An 18,687-nucleotide genomic window follows, 5' to 3' on the forward strand; every position below is an offset into this window, starting at 1 on the left:
TTAAGGTGATATAAGAATCCATGCTTATCCTAGCCATTTTTAATTTAGATACAGAATAAGTATATTTTCTGAGTCCTCTGCCCATTTTTAAAGATGTGATGTGTCTTAAAATGCTTGGATGTAAAAAAATTCTTCATATCCTAATATTTTTTCTACCTATGAATTTAGCATTTTTTTAATATTACAATTTGAAAGAACGACATTTGTCTATGAAATCTATCATGTATTTAAAGACTTTATGCCACTTCTGAGAATTTGATGGCTCTTAGTTTAAAAAACCCATCCTTTTTTATTGGCTTTGAGTTCCCTCTGTCTAGATTCCTTTCATCAAAAAACAAAAAACAAAAAAGTTTCCCAAGAGCCTCTTGATGTTTAAGATGTTTTCAGGGTTATTATACTACTCTTTACCTCCTGAAAATAGAACTTAAAAAAAATCTGTTAAAATAATATATACACAATGTGTCAGCTAAAGTTTGAATTAAAATTTGAAACTAGGCAGCTGCGGGCGGCGGTGGCGGCGGCGGCCAAGATGTCGACCAAGAATTTCCGAGTCAGCGACGGAGACTGGATCTGCCCTGACAAAAAATGTGGAAATGTAAACTTTGCCAGAAGAACCAGCTGTAATAGATGTGGTCGGGAGAAAACAACCGAGGCTAAGATGATGAAAGCTGGGGGTACTGAAATAGGGAAGACACTTGCAGAAAAAAGCCGAGGCCTTTTTAGTGCTAATGACTGGCAGTGCAAAACGTGCAGTAATGTGAATTGGGCCAGAAGATCAGAGTGTAACATGTGTAATACTCCGAAATATGCTAAGTTAGAAGAAAGAACAGGCTATGGTGGTGGTTTTAATGAAAGAGAAAACGTTGAATATATAGAAAGAGAAGAGTCTGATGGCGAATACGATGAGTTTGGACGTAAAAAGAAAAAATACAGAGGGAAGGCAGTTGGTCCTGCATCTATTTTAAAGGAAGTTGAAGACAAAGAGTCTGAGGGAGAAGAAGAGGATGAGGATGAAGATCTTTCTAAATATAAATTAGATGAGGATGAGGATGAAGATGATGCTGATCTCTCAAAATATAATCTTGATGCCAGTGAAGAAGAAGATAGTAATAAAAAGAAATCTAATAGACGAAGTCGCTCAAAGTCCCGATCTTCACATTCACGATCTTCATCACGCTCATCCTCCCCCTCAAGTTCAAGGTCTAGGTCCAGGTCCCGTTCAAGAAGTTCTTCCAGTTCGCAGTCAAGATCTCGTTCCAGTTCCAGAGAACGTTCGAGATCTCGTGGGTCGAAATCAAGATCCAGCTCCAGGTCCCACAGGGGCTCTTCTTCCCCACGAAAAAGATCTTATTCAAGTTCATCATCTTCTCCTGAGAGGAACAGAAAGACAAGTCGTTCTAGATCTTCTTCATCTGGTGATCGAAAAAAAAGACGAACAAGATCACGGTCACCCGAAAGCCAGGTGATTGGTGAAAACACTAAACAACCCTGAGCCCAGGGCCAACCCCTCGGAACACCACTACTTTACCCAGGCACCACAGGTCATCTTCTGGATCATCCCATTCTGGTTCCCGTTCAAGTTCAAAAAAGAAATAATGTATTAAAATTTACATCTTAAAAAAAAATCAGTACAGTGCATGAAGCATATTTTTTAAGAAGTTGGTGTCTTACTTGGTCAGAAGTGCTAAATCTGCTAGTAGAGGTGCATGCCTTTCATTGCTTTTCAGAACAATACAGCTGTGTTTTTTTGTGAAATTAAAAGTAAATAGTATTTTAAGCCATAATGTCCCAAAATAGATGCTCTTGTTTATCATTCATTATTTACAACCATTTGCTTCATTTGAAACCATTTCAGCTATGACAGAAGTTTCCTAATTTGAACTCTTGTTTTTTTCATTTCCGAATATGAACTGTCTATTGACTGAAGACAGGATAACCTAGGCTTGCCTGAACTTTGGTCATGGAGGCAAGACTGTGGTAAAGTAGTTGGAAACAATCTGTTTATGTTAATCTGGGAAAACGAGTCAATCTGCTTGTGTTAGTCTATGTCAAAGTGATTTTTATGAGAAAGAAAAAGTAAAACTGGTTGAAAACAGCCAAATGGAAACTTATTTTGAAATTCCCTAAGCTGAGGGTGCCTTAGAATCTTTGTTTCTCTTAACTGGTTTTACTTTTGTATCAGCACATTTAATGAAGAAAAATCTTGTGAATTGCAGAAGGAAGAGGGTGTTACTCATTTCTCTTTGCCTGACATGTGATTTTGAGCAGATGTGTAAAACCAGTTCTGTTCTTTACTGATATAATTGATGAGAAAAACCTCCATTTCAGAATGTTTATCTTAATATTTTAAGAAGCTTTATGTGATATCCTTTAAAAACGCAGTTATCACATAACAGTGGTGTAGACAAGGTAAAATCATAGTTAATGAGGAACAAATTGAAGAAAGCTTCAGAAGTGTATTTCTCGGGTTGAAAGACCAACAGAGATTATGAATTTAAGTGAACGTTTATTTGCCTTGAGATGTTCAAACGCTGCATAAAATTTTCTTCTGAGTAACAAATGAATGCTTATTTCTGCATGACACGCAGAAATACTTATTGTTCCTATTCACTTGAAATTACTTATGGCTTAAAATACTTTGAGTTTGTTTTATTTCTCGAAATCTGGTCACTTGAGCTCCATTTTGTCCTCTGGCTTAAAAACAGAAAGGTTTCTCTTAGCAGTATCTTCAGTGACAATGCAAGGTAAGTATATTTAAGGGAAATCAACAATTGTGCTTGGGGACTTTTTGTCATGGGGATCAATACCCACTGTTTGGTTTTTTTTCCTTAGTTTTAAATTATTGTCTACTGCAATTAAAAATGTAAGGGTTTTAAGGTATTTAGTAGACAGACCAAACAAAATTTTTTTATTTTAAAATGAGTGATTTTTCTCTTCAGTGGATCTAAAGATGAAAGCAAAATATCTTTTTTTTTTTTTTTAATTTTTATTTATTTATGATAGTCACAGAGAGAGAGAGAGAGAGGCAGAGACACAGACAGAGGGAGAAGCAGGCTCCATGCACCGGGAGCCCGATGTGGGACTCGATCCCGGGTCCCCAGGATCGCGCCCTGGGCCAAAGGCAGGCGCCAAACCGCTGCGCCACCCAGGGATCCCGAAAGCAAAATATCTTATGTAGAAGTATTTTGATAATATTTTTACAACGAATTTCCCCTTGTTTTTTTACGTCTTAATTTTCTTTGCTACGTTTACTGTAGGTTGCACAAGAACTTTTACTCTCTTGTAATTGTGCCTCAGACTTCTTGAAAGTCCACCTTCTAAATTGCCCAGATGATCTTCTAGAGTCTACTTGTTACCATTGGTTTATTCTTGTGCTTTCTGTATTTGAAACTTTGGCTGTACTAAGCAAATGCAAGGTTATAAATTTAGCTAATAGTTTACAAACAATTCAGATGATTATGATTTCATTTGGTTTAACTAAGCTGTACTAGTTCATTTCATGAGGAAATGATGCTGTAGACAAATGTAAATAAAGCTGTGAGTCAAGCATCAAGTGGCATTTGTGAGAAATAAATTAGAATTTTAAAAAAATAAATAAATAAATAAAATTTGAAACTAATTCCTGAAATGTAACGGGGAAAAAAAAAATCACTGAGTGGGTGAGATTCCAAAGAGCAAGAAGTAATAAAGGAGAGAATACCCAGTTACTCCAGAAATATTTGATTTAGGAGAAGTGGTAATTGATATTCTCTATTTCACATGCACACCAACCTAAAATTGTCCTTCCTTATCTTTGCTGCTCTTCCCACAAGTCTTTTAACTTTAATTCCATTTTTGACATCAGAACAACTAATTGGGGAAAGATTTACTCTTCATGAACCATGGAGCCCAGCTGGCAACCATTGCTAAGAAGTCCATCATTTCCTTAAGGAGTAATAGGGCATAATAAAACAGAAATTTTTCTCCCCATCTCATGGGAGTGGGGCTAGATCAAAAATTAAAAAAAAAATACTTTGGCCTCATGAAATTAAAAAGAATAAGGAAAGCCACCATATGTACTTTGGTAGATATGTAAAGGAGAATATTCCTTTGTTTTGTTTTGTTTTGTTTTTTGAGATTTTATTTATTCATGAGAGACACAGAGAAAGAGAGGCAGAGACACAGGCAGAGGGAGAAGCGGGCTCTATGCAGGGAGCCAGATATGGGACTCGATCCTGGGATTTTGGGATCACACCCTGAGCCAAAGGCAGACACTCAACCACTGAGCCAGCCAGGCATCCCGAGAATATTCCTTTGAAACACAGTTTTCCAACCACTAAGTTTTACAAGGTTTAAAAAACAAAAAACAAACAAAAAATGTTGTGTGTGTATGAGCACAGGTGCACGAGTGCACACACTCACTGGAGATTAAGTCCAAAAGAATGGAGAGCTTGATGGAGACCAATCCTTTTATCTTATGATGGTAAAATGTAAGTTACCTGACTCCAGTTTCCAGTCCTAATAAGAGATTGTGACATGAGAGATTAAAAAATAGAAAAATGGGACAAAAGTGAGTTTTCAGAGATGTTCTCTGGCCACTTATTTATCTCATATCTATAGATTGTTTTCGGAAGAGAGACCTCTCAGCTTGATTGGCTCATAATATAACACCTTTTTCTCTAAGCTCAGAGTAAGTATTTACATTAGTCAAGAGATTATAAAAGATCTATTTTCCTTTTGACTCTAATTACCTGCTTTTCAAGGGATGAATAATTCACATATTAACATATATAATGTTTCTAAGAAAATATTGTATAGAAAATAAATATAATATGATTCCTTGCAGATAGAAGACATTATCCCCCAACATTTCAATTTAGGTGAAGGAAGACAGCTCAAAAAAATCATTCAGCCTGAGTGAAAATCAGTAAAACTTTTGACTAAATTATGAAATTCAAAAAGAATATCTGTATTATACATTTTGAATATTATAGTAGGTTTTTTTTTAACTTCTGTAGCTACATGCCTGGAATATACCTTTTAACAAGTTTCAGTATCCAAATAACAAAAAGATAAACTCTTGGGATGGATGGGAAGGTGTTGATGAAAATATAATTTTATTTAATTTTTCTCAAATATTAAAGAATATTAGATAGCCATTAAATTAAGAAATAAAGGTATTTAAAAAGCAATGTATTCTAAGATTTCAGCTCAAAGAATTAATACATTTTTGTTCATTTTAATATGACTTATTGAAGTTTCATTCTGGGAAATATTCACTCTTTCTGGCTCCATGTCATGAACTGATCAGTAGAACATATGATACTGATATCATTCATATATATTTGTCTCTGTTGTCTTCTGAGGTTCATGCAATTTCCTCTATAATCATGACTGCTGATAGTTGAGAAGTGATTGGACAGTAGCATTATTTCTGCACATAGTACCCTGGACACATGTAAAAGTTATATAGAAAGAACTAAAATTTAACCTCTGCTTGGACCCAATTCTCCCCATAAGCCCAAACTATTCCAGGAAAGAAAGAAAAGGATAAGACTTTCTCCAGAGTGTTCCCCATATTTACAGAAGCCTTTCATCAGAATATTTTAATATGGCATTAAGTATTTTAGGCATAATATCAGGGAGAAAAAATATATCTTATAGTAAGATTATCAGAGAAAATAATAGACACATTCAATCATATATTTTATGCATGTGTTTCTTACTTTGTGTTATTGCTTTCTGCTTCATATAGACTTCTTTTCACCAAAGTGAGTCTAAGAGCTTCTGTAATACCTAGATTGGAGTACATGATTAAGTGAATAGATGAAAGAAATGAAAATGGCGTGTAATAAGAATATTACATATCCATTTGATATGTTTTTGAAAATTATATGACATGAAAAATATTTTTTAATGATCACTAAAAAAATAGGGAAGACATTGCCAGCAATAATAAGAACAAAAACAACAAAAATATTAAACTTCTTGTAAGGCTATTTTTTTAAAGAGGGAGAGAGAGGCTGGGGGAAGATCAGAGAGAGAAGGAGAGAGAAAGAATCTTTTAGAGCCTGATGTGGGGCTCTATCTCACAGCCTTGAGGGCATGATCTGAGCCAAAAATCAAGAGTTGGACACTTAACCAACTGAGCCACTCAGGCACCCCCTATAATGCTATTTTAATACCGGAAACTGCTATAAATAAGTTACTATGCACCAACTGATATAGTTCTAGATACTACACTGAGACAAAAGTAATTCTATTAGCTTGCTATTTCACACAAAATATAAGATTCTGATCTGTGATTGAAATGCAAGTTATTTGGATACAAAGTATGCTTTGTAGATTTTCATAAGAAATTCTGGATTTTATTCTGAGTAACATGGAGAGCCATCATCAAGGGTTGAACAGAAGAGTGATATGGACCAGCATGTTTTAGAAAGGATAAAATCTGTTATCAGAAGTGTAGTTGGGTATAAGGAAGGATAAAATAAAGAAGACTCAGTTTTATGGCCTGGAAGTAAAGGATTATTGTGGCTTGGATTATGGTGCTAACAATAGAAGCAGTGTGAAAAAGCATACTCAACATATTTTGAATGCAAAACCAATAGGATATGATGATGAAATGAATGGAGTGTACAATAGAGATTCAGGAGTCAAAGATGACTGTATTGGGCCTGTATTGAGCTATAGGAGGAGTGGGGTTACATTTCTTAAGCTTCTCTACAAACTTCCAGCCTGACATAAAATGAAATAACATGTTGAAGGCCGTTTTGTGATACTTCTTGAAAACAATGCCTTAAGAGTGATCATTACATCGTGCTATTCCCCCAAGAGGTAGAGCACATAACTCTGGAAACCAAAGGATAAGGATGGAAATGTTTGATCCATCATCACTTTCAGTCATTCACTTGGAGTACTTGTGCTTCCTGGTATAGTAATTTTAGGTTCTGTGGATCCCAAGTTTTGGTTGTCATAGGGAAACATTTCTACCAGGGACACAGCTGGATTGCCATTAAGCTTCAATCTATGACTGTCATTTGAGCATTTTGAAGCACTCACACCAGAAGTGCTAGCCAAGAGGAGGGTAATCCAAAAGAGTGGTGGAGGAAGGAAGTGATGAGTATCATTTACAAGTTTAAGATCAAATGCAGCAGAAGGGAATTTTCTCTGTTCATAAAATTTCTCCTAGAAATTGTTATTAAATGAAATCCTGAAGGAACAGAGCCTGAATGAAGTAAACTTAGTGAAAGAAATAAGTTGAAACTTAATGGGAGAAGGTTCACTTGAATGGTGCAAGAATTATATCACAGTTGATATTGTTGGTGCCCTGACCAGATAGCCTCACCCAGTTTATATACATACACTCTAGCTGCAAATTATGCATAGCTGCCATCTTGTCTGTAGACCACAGACATCCCAACAGGAATTGCTTCTTCTAGGAGATTATACATTCCTGGCTCCAGAAGTGGGAGGGAGCCTTGGGCCAATGATGAACTGACAGAGATTACCACTGTTTATCTTCCTTACCATGGGGTGGAAAGAACTCTCTGTTGTGATTTGTATTCCAGAGGTCCCCGTAAGATCTGATGGAATCTAATCTTTACTTGAAGCAACATCCATGTTTACTATATTTCCCCTAGATCTTACTCTTTTTATCTGAAAGTGCACCCTCAATACAACACTTTTCTAAGCTGTTTCTAGTGAATCTAACATAACACAGGGCAATTATCGTTAATGACAAAATGTAGGAAAAATCTATTTGAGGGAGGCTGAGCAAGCAAGAGTGAAGAATGGTATTAACCCTGCCATAAGTATACAGTAGAGTAGAAGCCAACATTCATTCTCTAAGGAAGTACTGGATACCTAATTAAGAAAGGTATAAACAAAGTTATTTTTTTAATGCAGAATAAGGCAAGCCATCCTTGTCTAGGATGGGGTTAGCCATCCTTGGCTTATGAGATGGGGTTTCAATTGCATATGGGGAGATGGGAAGCAAAAGTTTATAGTGGAGAAGGCACAGCATTCTGGGTGTGAGAAATACATGAATAATGCTACAGTCTTTAGCACAGGGTAGGAGATTTGGAATTGTCTTTAAATAATAAGGAATCCCAGATAGTTTTTGAAAGGTAATATCCTACTTATAGATTATGTATTTAGCCAGGCCAATCTGGACTTGTTGAGTATGATGAATTAGATAAAGTGTGCCTAGAAAAAGACAGATTTATTTCAATAATCTTGTTAATAAATAGTGGATAAACCTTGATGATGTTTGTGGGAATGGAAATTAACTGATATTTTAAAATCCCATTGACATTTTGGGAGTGCCTAGGTGGCTCAGTTGGTTAAGTGGCTGACTCTTGATTTCACTCAGGTCATGACCTAAGAGTCATGAAATTGAGCCCCACATTGGGCTCCAGGCTGGGCATGGAGCTTAAGATTCTCCATGCCCAGCCTGGATTCTTAAGATTCTCTCTCTCTGTTCCTCCCTCTCTCTATAAATAAATAAATAAATAAATAAATAAATAAATCAATAAATAAATAAATATTAAAAATATATTACTTTAAATATATTTTTCTTTTGATGCCAAATAATTGCCTAAAGAAGGAAAAAGATAAAAAGAGTCAAGGACCCAAATTTTCATCTGATTTCAAATTTCAGAAGAATTGGTAATGTTGCAGTCAGGAACAGAAATAGCTACTGAGAAAACACTGATTTTGTGGGAGTGCTTATGAACACAAACATGGACACATCAAATTTTAATTACTTCGTATAGATACATATGTGTCTATATCTGAGACTGTAAATCAGAATGAGAGTATTGAAAGAATTTAAAGTTATGGCAAGAGAGACAGCTAGCTTCAAAGATGTGAGGAAGCCTTTGATGCAAACAGCAATAGGTCATGGATAACTCTTAGGGAAGTTTTTTAAAGGAAGCTCAGAGAAAGAAAAGATAAATTTGAGCTATTGCAGTAGTGAGGTGGTATAAACATATCCTCTAAATATTCAAAAAACTGAAAATTTTAAGTTGAAATTCAGTGAGCTGGGCAGACTATAACCCTGTAGTAGGCTTTGTAACCAACATGATAGTGGAAAGAATATGTTTTTAGAGTCAGGCTATCTGTGTTTGTGGTATCCTGGCTTTGTGTTACTTAACATCTCTGCTCTTCAGCTTATTCATCTTTAAAAAAAATAAAATATAATATTTACTTAATAAATTTATATTTGAGAATTGAATGATATGTCCTATCCAGTCCTGAGCTTTTCTTTGTTGGGAGATTTTATTTCTGACTTGTCAAATTTAGTCAATTTACAAGTAATTGGTTTGTTCAGATTTTCTATTTCTTTTTTTTTAAATGTAGATTTTTTATTTATTTTTATTTTTATTTTTTTTAATTTATGATAGTCACACAGATTGAGAGAGAGAGAGAGAGAGAGAGAGAGAGAGAGAGGCAGAGACATAGGCAGAGGGAGAAGCAGGCTCCATGCACCGGGAGCCAGACGTGGGATTCGATCCTGAGTCTCCAGGATCGCGCCCTGGGCCACAAAGGCAGGCGCCAAACCGCTGCGCCACCCAGGGATCCCAAGATTTTCTATTTCTTCATGATTCAGTCTTGGTAGAATATTTGTTTCTAGCAATTTATCCATTTCATCTAGATTATTCTATTTGTTGGTGTATCATTGTTCATAGTATTCTCTTATGATCCTTTGTATTTCTGCAATATCAATTGCAATGTCTCCTCTTTCATTTCTAATTTCACTTACTTGAGGTTCTCTCTCTCTTTTTTATTAGTGTACTTAACAGTTTGTCAACAGAGATAAAGCTGCATGACATTGATCTTGGGGATACGTACATCTATATGACACCAAAAGTAAAAGCAACAAAAGCAAACCTAGACATTTGCTACATCCAACTAAAAAGCTTCCGTACAGCAAGGGAAACCATCCACAGAATCAAAAGGTAAACAATAACGTGAGAGAAAATTTTACAACTCGTAAGTATGGGTTACTATAAAGGGTTAATTTCCAAACTATAAAAATAACTCCCACAACTTAATAGCTAAATAAATAAACAAATAACTCAATGAATAAGTGGGCTAAGAATTGGAATAGACATTTCTCCAAAGAAGACATACATATGACTCACAGATATAGGAAAGTGCTTAACATCAGTACATGACAATGAGATATCAACTCATTAGCGGGATGATATCCTAAATAATAATAGCTGTTAGAATGGTTATTGTCAAACAAACAAAAGACCAAGTCCTGGTGAGGATGTAAGGAAATCAGAACCCTTGTGAACTATAAGTGGGAATGCAAAATGATGCAGCCACTATGAAAAACAGTATAGAGTGTCTTATAGAAGTTAAAATTAGAACTATCATATGATACAGAAATCCTCTTCCTAGATATACATCCATAAGAAGTGAAATCAGAATCTCAAAGAGGTAGCTGCACTCCCATATTTACTGCAACATTATTCACAAAGCCAAGGATAGAAACAATCCAAATGTCCATCATCAGATGAACTGATGAAGTAAATATGGTATATATATACAGTGAAATATTATTTATCCTTAGAAAAAAAGGAAATCCTACCATTTGTAACATGAATGGACCAGAACAATATTATACTAAGAGAAAAAAACAAAACACAGAAGGACAAACTGCGTGATTCCATTTCTATGAGATATCTAAAATAGCCAAACTCATAGAAATAGCAAATAGAATGATGGATGCCAATGGATGAGGACAGAATCAGGGAGTTGCTAAATTGGTTTAAACCTACAGTTATACAAGATACATGGGTTCTACATATCGGCTCTGTGACATAGTGTCTTTAGTTAACAATATGGTGTTAAAAAGTTAAAAGAATAAATCTCATGCTGTGTCCTTACCACACATATACATACACAGGCACACAAGCCAGACAACACAAGAAATGTTTCGGAAGTGATGGATATGTTTACCACCTTGATTATGAGTTGATATTATGGATGTATGTATATATTGAATATGTTCAATTTTTGTGTAGTAAGTATATCTTAATTCTGCTGAAAAAAAATTTTATTTTTTTCTGCTGAAAAAAATTTAAAAAATAACCTACACAATGACAAGTACAATGGTAAGTCTCTAGTCAGAGCGCACGAAGCATGTCCCTATCACCAACTTCCTTTCTCATTTCTCCTTTTTTTTTCTCATTTCTCTTCTCTCTCAGACCACTTGACTCCCAACACACACTTTTGTCTTCTTTTTTTAAAAGAGTTATTTATTTGCGAGAGGGAGGTGGGGAGGGCAGAGGAAGAAGATGAGAGAATTTCAAACTGAATCCCTACTGAACATAGAGCCAGAGGTGGTGCTCAATCTCAGGACCCTGAGATCATGACCCAGAGCTGAAACCAAGAGTCAGACGCTTAACCACTGTGCTATCCAGGCAGCCCAACTTTTTTACATCCTCCCTAAACAATTAATTTATAACCATAGTCCCACCATCCATAGGGGAAGTATATGTGGTGAGTGTGTGTGTTAGTATTTCTGTGCAAACCTCTGTATTTGTATGTAATGGATGCTTTGTGTAGTTTTTTGAAGATAATAAAAGATTTCCTTTTGCCATAATACTATGAATAAATAACACAATCTCCAGAAAAAAAGCTAGTGACGGGTCATTGAGATACTTATGCAAATTCTGATATAAAATTTCCTAGTGCTTTGTAAATGTTAAAATCCTGTCACACATTTTACTTGTCTATTTCCTTGTTGGTGACATCTGAGGACTTTCTATTCTCTTACTTTTGATTATTTGTCTCATGGATTTTAATACCCAGGACAATTTAATTCTGAGGCAACAAAACAGAATGAAAATTGCCCATAAATTTGAGAGATGCTTAATCACAATGGGATTAAGAGTGACAAAGAAAGGAATTAACAAATCAACAATGGCTGTGATGAAATAAATAAAAGTTAGTGGAGAACCAAATAGTTAGCTATCAGACAATTGCAGCTCTGCAGAGAAAGATGAAGAAATCCGTATGACATAAAGAAGTCCTTGTCAAAGAAATAGGTTAAAAAAGGCAATTTTTAAAATTACTTGTGTGTGAATGCGACAGCTTTAGTCATCTTGTCTGGGGTGACATGTGGTTCACAGAGCATCCTGTATCTAGTAACTGGGAGAGACAGAGTATAAATGATGATTATTTCGAGCCAATGCAGGACACTCTAATGGATGATATTGGATCCAGAGCTATCCACCAATTGGCCAAGACTTTGTCATCCTGCAACATGATTCAATTTCTTTTTCTAGGAGTGAGGAGGAGGAGGAGGAGGAAAAAAAAATTCTTTTTCTGACCAATCTTGCTTCCTTTACCTTCCTTTTACAAGTGTTGATCTGAACAAATATCTCTTCTCAACATCTGTTATTGCAGAATCCAATCTGCTAGAGATACCTCATGCTTCACAGGTACTTGATAACTGTTAGTAGAAGAGAAAAATAAGTCATCACTATTGGCAATAGGTATTTCTTGAGAATCTAGTCAGTCTTATGCACGGTGTACTTAAACAAGTACTGGTTGGATAGTGTCCTCATGTGACAGGACCTTGGACTAATTGGTAGGTAATATAGGATGATACTTGATATGATTCATTTCAGGGATATTGAATTAACTATTTTTCTCACAACTTATTTCATTCTATGATTAATGTGTATCTTCTCTCAGACTGGAAAAAAAAGTTCATTGCAAAATTATGATTTTAAATACAAATAACTCTTGCAGATGTAACTTTTTAAATTTCTCTATAAGAATTACATTGCCCTGGGATCCCTGGGTGGTGCAGTGGTTTAGCGCCTGCCTTTGGCCCAGGGTGCGATCTTGGAGACCCGGGATGGAGTCCCACGTCGGGTTCCCGGTGCATGGAGCCTGCTTCTCCCTCTGCCTGTGTCTCTGCCTCTCTCCTTCTCTCCCTCTCTCTCTCTCTCTCTCTGTATGACTATCATAAATAAATAAAAAAAGAATTAAAAAAAAGAATTACATTGCCCTTCTCCAAAGACACTTTGAATGTACTGTAGTGGGGCGAAGTTGGGTTATTGACTCTTTTTCCTGAGGAAGAACCCATACCTTAGGGAATTCTGGGGCATCTCAGCAAGTGATATTGGGTGGGTCTAGTTATAGGATCTGAACATGTACTAGGATACTTTGGGGAAGCTGCAGAGAAATGTAGTTTTATCCTGCATTTGATTCTGTCAGAAAATGGAAGCAATTATATGGTTTCATCTCTTACTTTTTATCTAGGAGGAAAGGTGAATTTAAAGGAGCTAGGGAGAAAGCTCCAATTGGTAAATATAAAGAGCAGTTCCGCACGTTGGCCACGAGAGGGAAATATTTGGTCACTTTTGAGGTTTAGAGGTGTGTGTGTGTGTGTGTGTGTGTGTGTGTGTGTGTGTGTGTGTGTGTTCTTTCTGGCTCAGATATAATTATGGTCTTTCGTCTTGATCATCACCAACATATGATGGCTTTATCTGACATTGGCATACTACGATACTGCTTGTATTCAACAGGAGAATATACATTCCTGTTCTTGGATTTGACCCCCATCAGAGACTGCTTTATTTCATTTCTCAATATATGTATGATTGAGACCAGTACATGTATTATTTTGCTCCAAAATAGTTTTATTAAAAAGAATCACTAGAGAAAAAAAGGTCCTGGGCACACAGAAGTGATCAGACAGCAAAGATAACTCTAACTTTCCCGTTTTGCTAGGGCTGACTCATGTCCCAGGCACCTGAACTGAAATACATGGGAGTGTATGAAAAATGAGTAGACACACATATTTGTAGGGCCAAAGGAAGATCCCACTGAACAACTCTCTACATAAGAAATACCTATGTCTCCCAATTGAACATTCATCTCTTGGGAAAATGGATGTGACTATCGAAATAAGCATATTTCTTCAGTGAAATAATTCTAGAAAAACAATTAAAATGAAATTACACATCTTGCTTTTTAGACATAGCTTTAGTAGTAATACATCGTATGACCATGAACAAGTAGCTTAACATTTACAGCTCTCTGGAAGAAAACAATTAAACTTGAGGAACTATAAGGTCCAACAGGATTCCCAGACTCTATGATCTCATATGCAATAATTTGCAACCTAAGTGAGGATTCTATCTCTTAGATACAGTCAGGACCATAAAAGATTAGAACCTTGGTTAAATTGATTTTTCTCAAAACAAGCACTGTCTCAGCTAAAGTCTAAGTTTGAAAGAAAGCCCGAGATAGGGCAGCCTGGGTGGCTTGGAGGTTTGGCCCCTGTCTTTGGCCCAGGGCCTGGTCCCAGAGACCTGGGATCAAGTCCGCGTTGGGGTCCCTACATGGACCCTGCTTCTCCCTCTGCCTGTGTCTCTACCTCTCTCTCTGTGTGTCTCTCATTAATGGATAAATAAAGTCTTAAAAAAAAAAAGAAAGAAAGCTCGAGATAGTCACAAGGTAAACATTTCAGAACTTGGGAAAGCAAAGAGGTGGACTTGGCAGATAATGCTGAGCCAGGAGGTTCTCCGATTAGAGATACTGGCCAGGTGCAGAAACAAGAAGCCAAAGAGGCTTAAGCCAAGATTATACAGTTACTGGTCTATTCGAGCCAGGATGAATAACCCTTAACGTCAAGGTTAATCCAAAGCAATGAACACAAATTACTCATTTCAGGACTTGATAGTTATGGGATGAATTTAAGGAATAAATAATTTAGAGCAGAGTAGAAAGAGACATTCAAGACATGGGATGAGGGGAACAGAAACGTCCCGGTTATCTGTTATTCTTGTGGTGCCTTCACCAGTAAATTTAGAGGCATCCACACATGGTTTCTGATCAATTTGACCTTAATTGGGCACATCAAAGGATCACTGAAGGGAGAAGAGTGTCGTAACAGAGCCAGGAAAATTTACTAGTGAATCAATTAATATTTCCCTTATTTTAAGTTCACTTCGCTCAGAAACACTGAATTTAATAATTAGGAAAATATGTTACCTCATTATATGTAAAGGCACTTAAAAATGTATAAATGCCAGAAATCTTGCATGACATGAAAAGGGACTACCACACTTGAACTAATATAGCTAATGAAACTTAAAATGATAATTCTTTTAAAATAAACCAGATTCCAGAGAAATCAAAGAGAGAGAGAATATTGGGAGGTAGTTACCTCAACTAAGAAGAGAACCACTAAAACAGCATTGTTAGCCCCACAAATAGGTTATTGGGAAACACAAACACTCCCCTTAACTGTAGTCACAATAGTCACATCTCAGAAAGTCTTTATTGGACATCCAAATGTCTCTTACTTGTGTAGATTTTCAAAGATATTAGGAGAAAAATTAATAAGAACATAATCTATAGATTGGATGTATGAACTGAGAGTCCTACAAAGTAATCTTTTACGTTTTCAATTTCATGGTTGCGTATTGTCACAGAAATAAGAGATCATCCACTCTTGCTGAATGTGCCAACCCTACGACTCTTCTGAAGTCATAGCTTCTGGGTTTTGGTAGCAACTCAGTTGGCTCTCTAGTCTTCCAGGTGCTAAGATGAGCACTTTGGTTCAAGCTCTCTCAATCTCAAGCTGTGCTCTTGCAGCTACGGGGAAGTCCACTTCTGGCGCAGGTAACATGTGGCTTCTGTCCTGCATATGGCCACTGTTTTAATCCCTTTCTTCCCTATGCTCAGGAGCCAGGAGCCATGCCCTTATCTGCTCTCAAAAATAGGTTCATACATCCTCTTACTGAGGAAATAGCTCAGCTTCCAGTTAGTTTATATCCCAAAATGTTTATTCTCATCCCTGAAGCATTAAGGAATAAATACAGCTCTCAGCTCCTTCTGACATCTACAGCTTTAAAGTGAGAGATTCACTCCCCTTCAAGAGCTTTTTGCAAGGTCGACCATAGAGTTGACATTTGAATTCTTTCAGTGAATAAAGGAATAATCTCCGATATAAAGTCAAACATAAAAATAAAATAAAATGTTAGTTCTATCGATTTGCCATTTTAAATTATTCCACAGTAAGCCTTGTTGAACTGAAAAGCATCAAAACAAGGAAAAAAGCACATTTTCCCACTGCGCACTGTGCATCACTAACTCTCTGTCTCTGTCTCCCCCTCGCATTTGGCCTTCCTGTGTCTGCCTCACAATTCTGGCTCTTGGCCTTCTCTTCACTGCTTTGTCCAGGTAAACACCTATGGAGGTACATAGCATGGAAGTACAATAACATCAAGAAAACTCCTGAAAACTTGAAGTTTTTAACCAAGCTGGCTAACATTCTCATGTTCTTTGTATGAATTCCTATAAAATTTCTGTTGTTGTATTTTTTCACATACAAAAGCCTCAGGATATTGCATTTTAAAGGTTTTAACCATGACAAATACACAACATAAACTCAAAACTCTCGACTACTATTGAGGAGTAATTCAGACAAACTGAAGATTGTTACCTCTGGATAAATTAGAGAAATATAGTATTGAAGAAATCTAAAGATAGAGCATTTAAACATATTCAAGAGCACTTTTATGAAAGTGAGATAAAAGAGTTCTACTTAAGAGCTCAACCTCTAAATAAGAATTGTTGAATGGGGGAATTTTTTATTATTACTTTAATTTTACAAATTCATAAGCTAGTTTGAACTTTAGGAACTGCTAACATTGTTTTTCATGGTCATATTTTATTTATAGCATCCATTTAGAAAGATATATGTCAAATACATGTACTTTTATAATTACCACTTTCTGAGCATGTAAATGCATATGCACTAAACAACAACAACAACAACAAAAACCCAAAGAACAAAAAGAAAACATCAAACCTCTAAATTTTAAAAAAGATGATTGTCATTTTGTGATGGGCTGAGTTTGAGGTTGTTCAAATCCAGAGTTTAAATACTATCTTCCATATGAAGCTTTTCTAACTACTCACCAGTCTGTCTTTCCTTCTTTTTCTCTCAAGCCCCTGCCATAGACACACACACACACACACACACACATGAAAATGCTATATTATATATTTTAAATATATATATTACATTGTGCAGAAATACTATTCTTTCTGAATTTTTTTCTTTTTTTAAAGATTTTATTCATTTATTTATGAGAGACACCGCGAGAGAGGCAGAGACATAGGCAGAAGGAGTAGCAGGTTCCTCGCAGGGAGCCGGATGTGGGACTCAATCCCAGGACCAGAGGATCACATACTGAGCCAAAGTCAGATGCTCAACTGCTGAGTCACCCAAGTATCCTGTTCTTTCTGAATTTTTTCATTCGGTTTTCTATGGCTAAGAACTGCCATATTGGTCATGTGTAATTCTACTTATGATTTGTTTTATAGTTTTCTTTTGGTTAATTTAGCATGATTCTAAAATGTATATTATACTGGTCTGTAATTCATCAAATGTTAATAGGTGTTGGAGAATATGAAGCCAAATATCCTTAGGAAGTTGGGTTTTGCTTTGTTTTCCCTACTATATCACTTTTCAGAGACTTTATTAATTAACTTATTTATTAAGGATTTTATTTGTAAGTAATCTCTACACCAAATGTGGGGCTTGAACTTACAACCCTAAGAAGAGTCACATGCTCTACCAACTGAGCCAGCTAAGTGCTCTTCAGAGCCTTTAATAGACTTATGTATATTATGATTATCTAAGAGTAGTGTTTACATTTAATATCATTATTTAATTTTGATTTACTTTAAAAAATGTCAACTTAACAAAACATTGGAAGAATTGTCTACTTCTACAACCTATTTGGTTGCTTGTGATATATTACACTGGAGTCTATTTAAATAAAATCAAACCTGTTTCTAAGATTTTTATAATTAGTAATTTTATTTTGAGCCATGATATTATACATCAATATTTGTGTGCATCTGTAACCCCTCTTAGGCAAGAGTTTTAGAATATGATTTGTTGTAGGAATAATAGGCATAATATAAGCAATTTTAGTGACTTTTTGATTAAAGTGAAAGGATGACTACAAGAAAGTTTTACCTAGTTAGGGGTCTTCTAAAAACATCTGTGAGTGTCTGTTTTTCCATATTTTCATCTCCTTTTCCATATTTTCCATTGGAAATGGAAATCATAATATGGAAACTTTATTTGAATTTTGCATAAATAATTTTATTTTCTTGTCTTAATTTTGCTTACAGTTTTTTATACTCAGATGCTGAGTTAATAATATTACTTTCTAAAAAGATTTTATTTATTTATTTGAGAGAGAGAGAGAGAGAGAGAGAGAATGAGTTGGGGGACTAGTAAGGGGAGAGGAAGAAGCAGACTCCTAGCTAAGCACCAAGCCCGAATCTGAAATCATGACATGAGCTGAAGGCAGCTGCTTAACTGACTGAGCCACCCAGACACCCAAATATTACTCTTTATTTCATAATGTCTTTGCAAAGACCTTTCTCTTGTTGATAGATAGGTTGATTTTTGGTCCTAAGAGCACACTCTTCCCTGTATTCCTACTCTTTGCTGTGTGACTTTGCAGTTTTTCCCATCAACATGGCAAGTTATATTTCCCTACCCCTGTGTTTCACATTCAGTCAAGTGACCTGTTCCAACCAAAAGATTTAGAGAGAGCTGAAGAATGTGCCAGTACCTGCCTAAGACTTAGGAGGTCTTTCAGGATTTTTCCTTGCTCAGTTTTGCCTCTGACATTGCCATGAGAA

General features: G+C 35.9%; 1 protein-coding gene across 1 annotated transcript; it reads left to right on the plus strand.

Moving 5' to 3' along the window:
* The first annotated feature begins 501 nt into the window (after nt 1–501).
* Nucleotides 502–1,658, plus strand: LOC121479581 (zinc finger Ran-binding domain-containing protein 2-like). Its single transcript, XM_041735292.1, has 2 exons — nt 502–1,456; nt 1,531–1,658. Exons 1-2 carry the CDS (start codon nt 530–532, stop codon nt 1,594–1,596), a joined length of 993 nt encoding a protein of 330 aa, XP_041591226.1. The 5' UTR covers nt 502–529; the 3' UTR covers nt 1,597–1,658.
* Nucleotides 1,659–18,687: the final 17,029 nt, after the last annotated feature.

The sequence above is a fragment of the Vulpes lagopus genome, chromosome 20 (genome assembly GCF_018345385.1).
Source record: "Vulpes lagopus strain Blue_001 chromosome 20, ASM1834538v1, whole genome shotgun sequence".
NCBI classification, from domain to species: Eukaryota; Metazoa; Chordata; class Mammalia; order Carnivora; family Canidae; genus Vulpes; species Vulpes lagopus.

Coding starts and splice junctions, on each gene's coding strand:
- LOC121479581 (XM_041735292.1), top strand. CDS start 530: ATGTCGACCAAGAATTTCCGAGTCAGCGACGGAGACTGGATCTGCCCT. Junction 1,457..1,530: donor CAAGATCACGGTCACCCGAA/AGCCAGGTGATT, acceptor ACTACTTTACCC/AGGCACCACAGGTCATCTTC.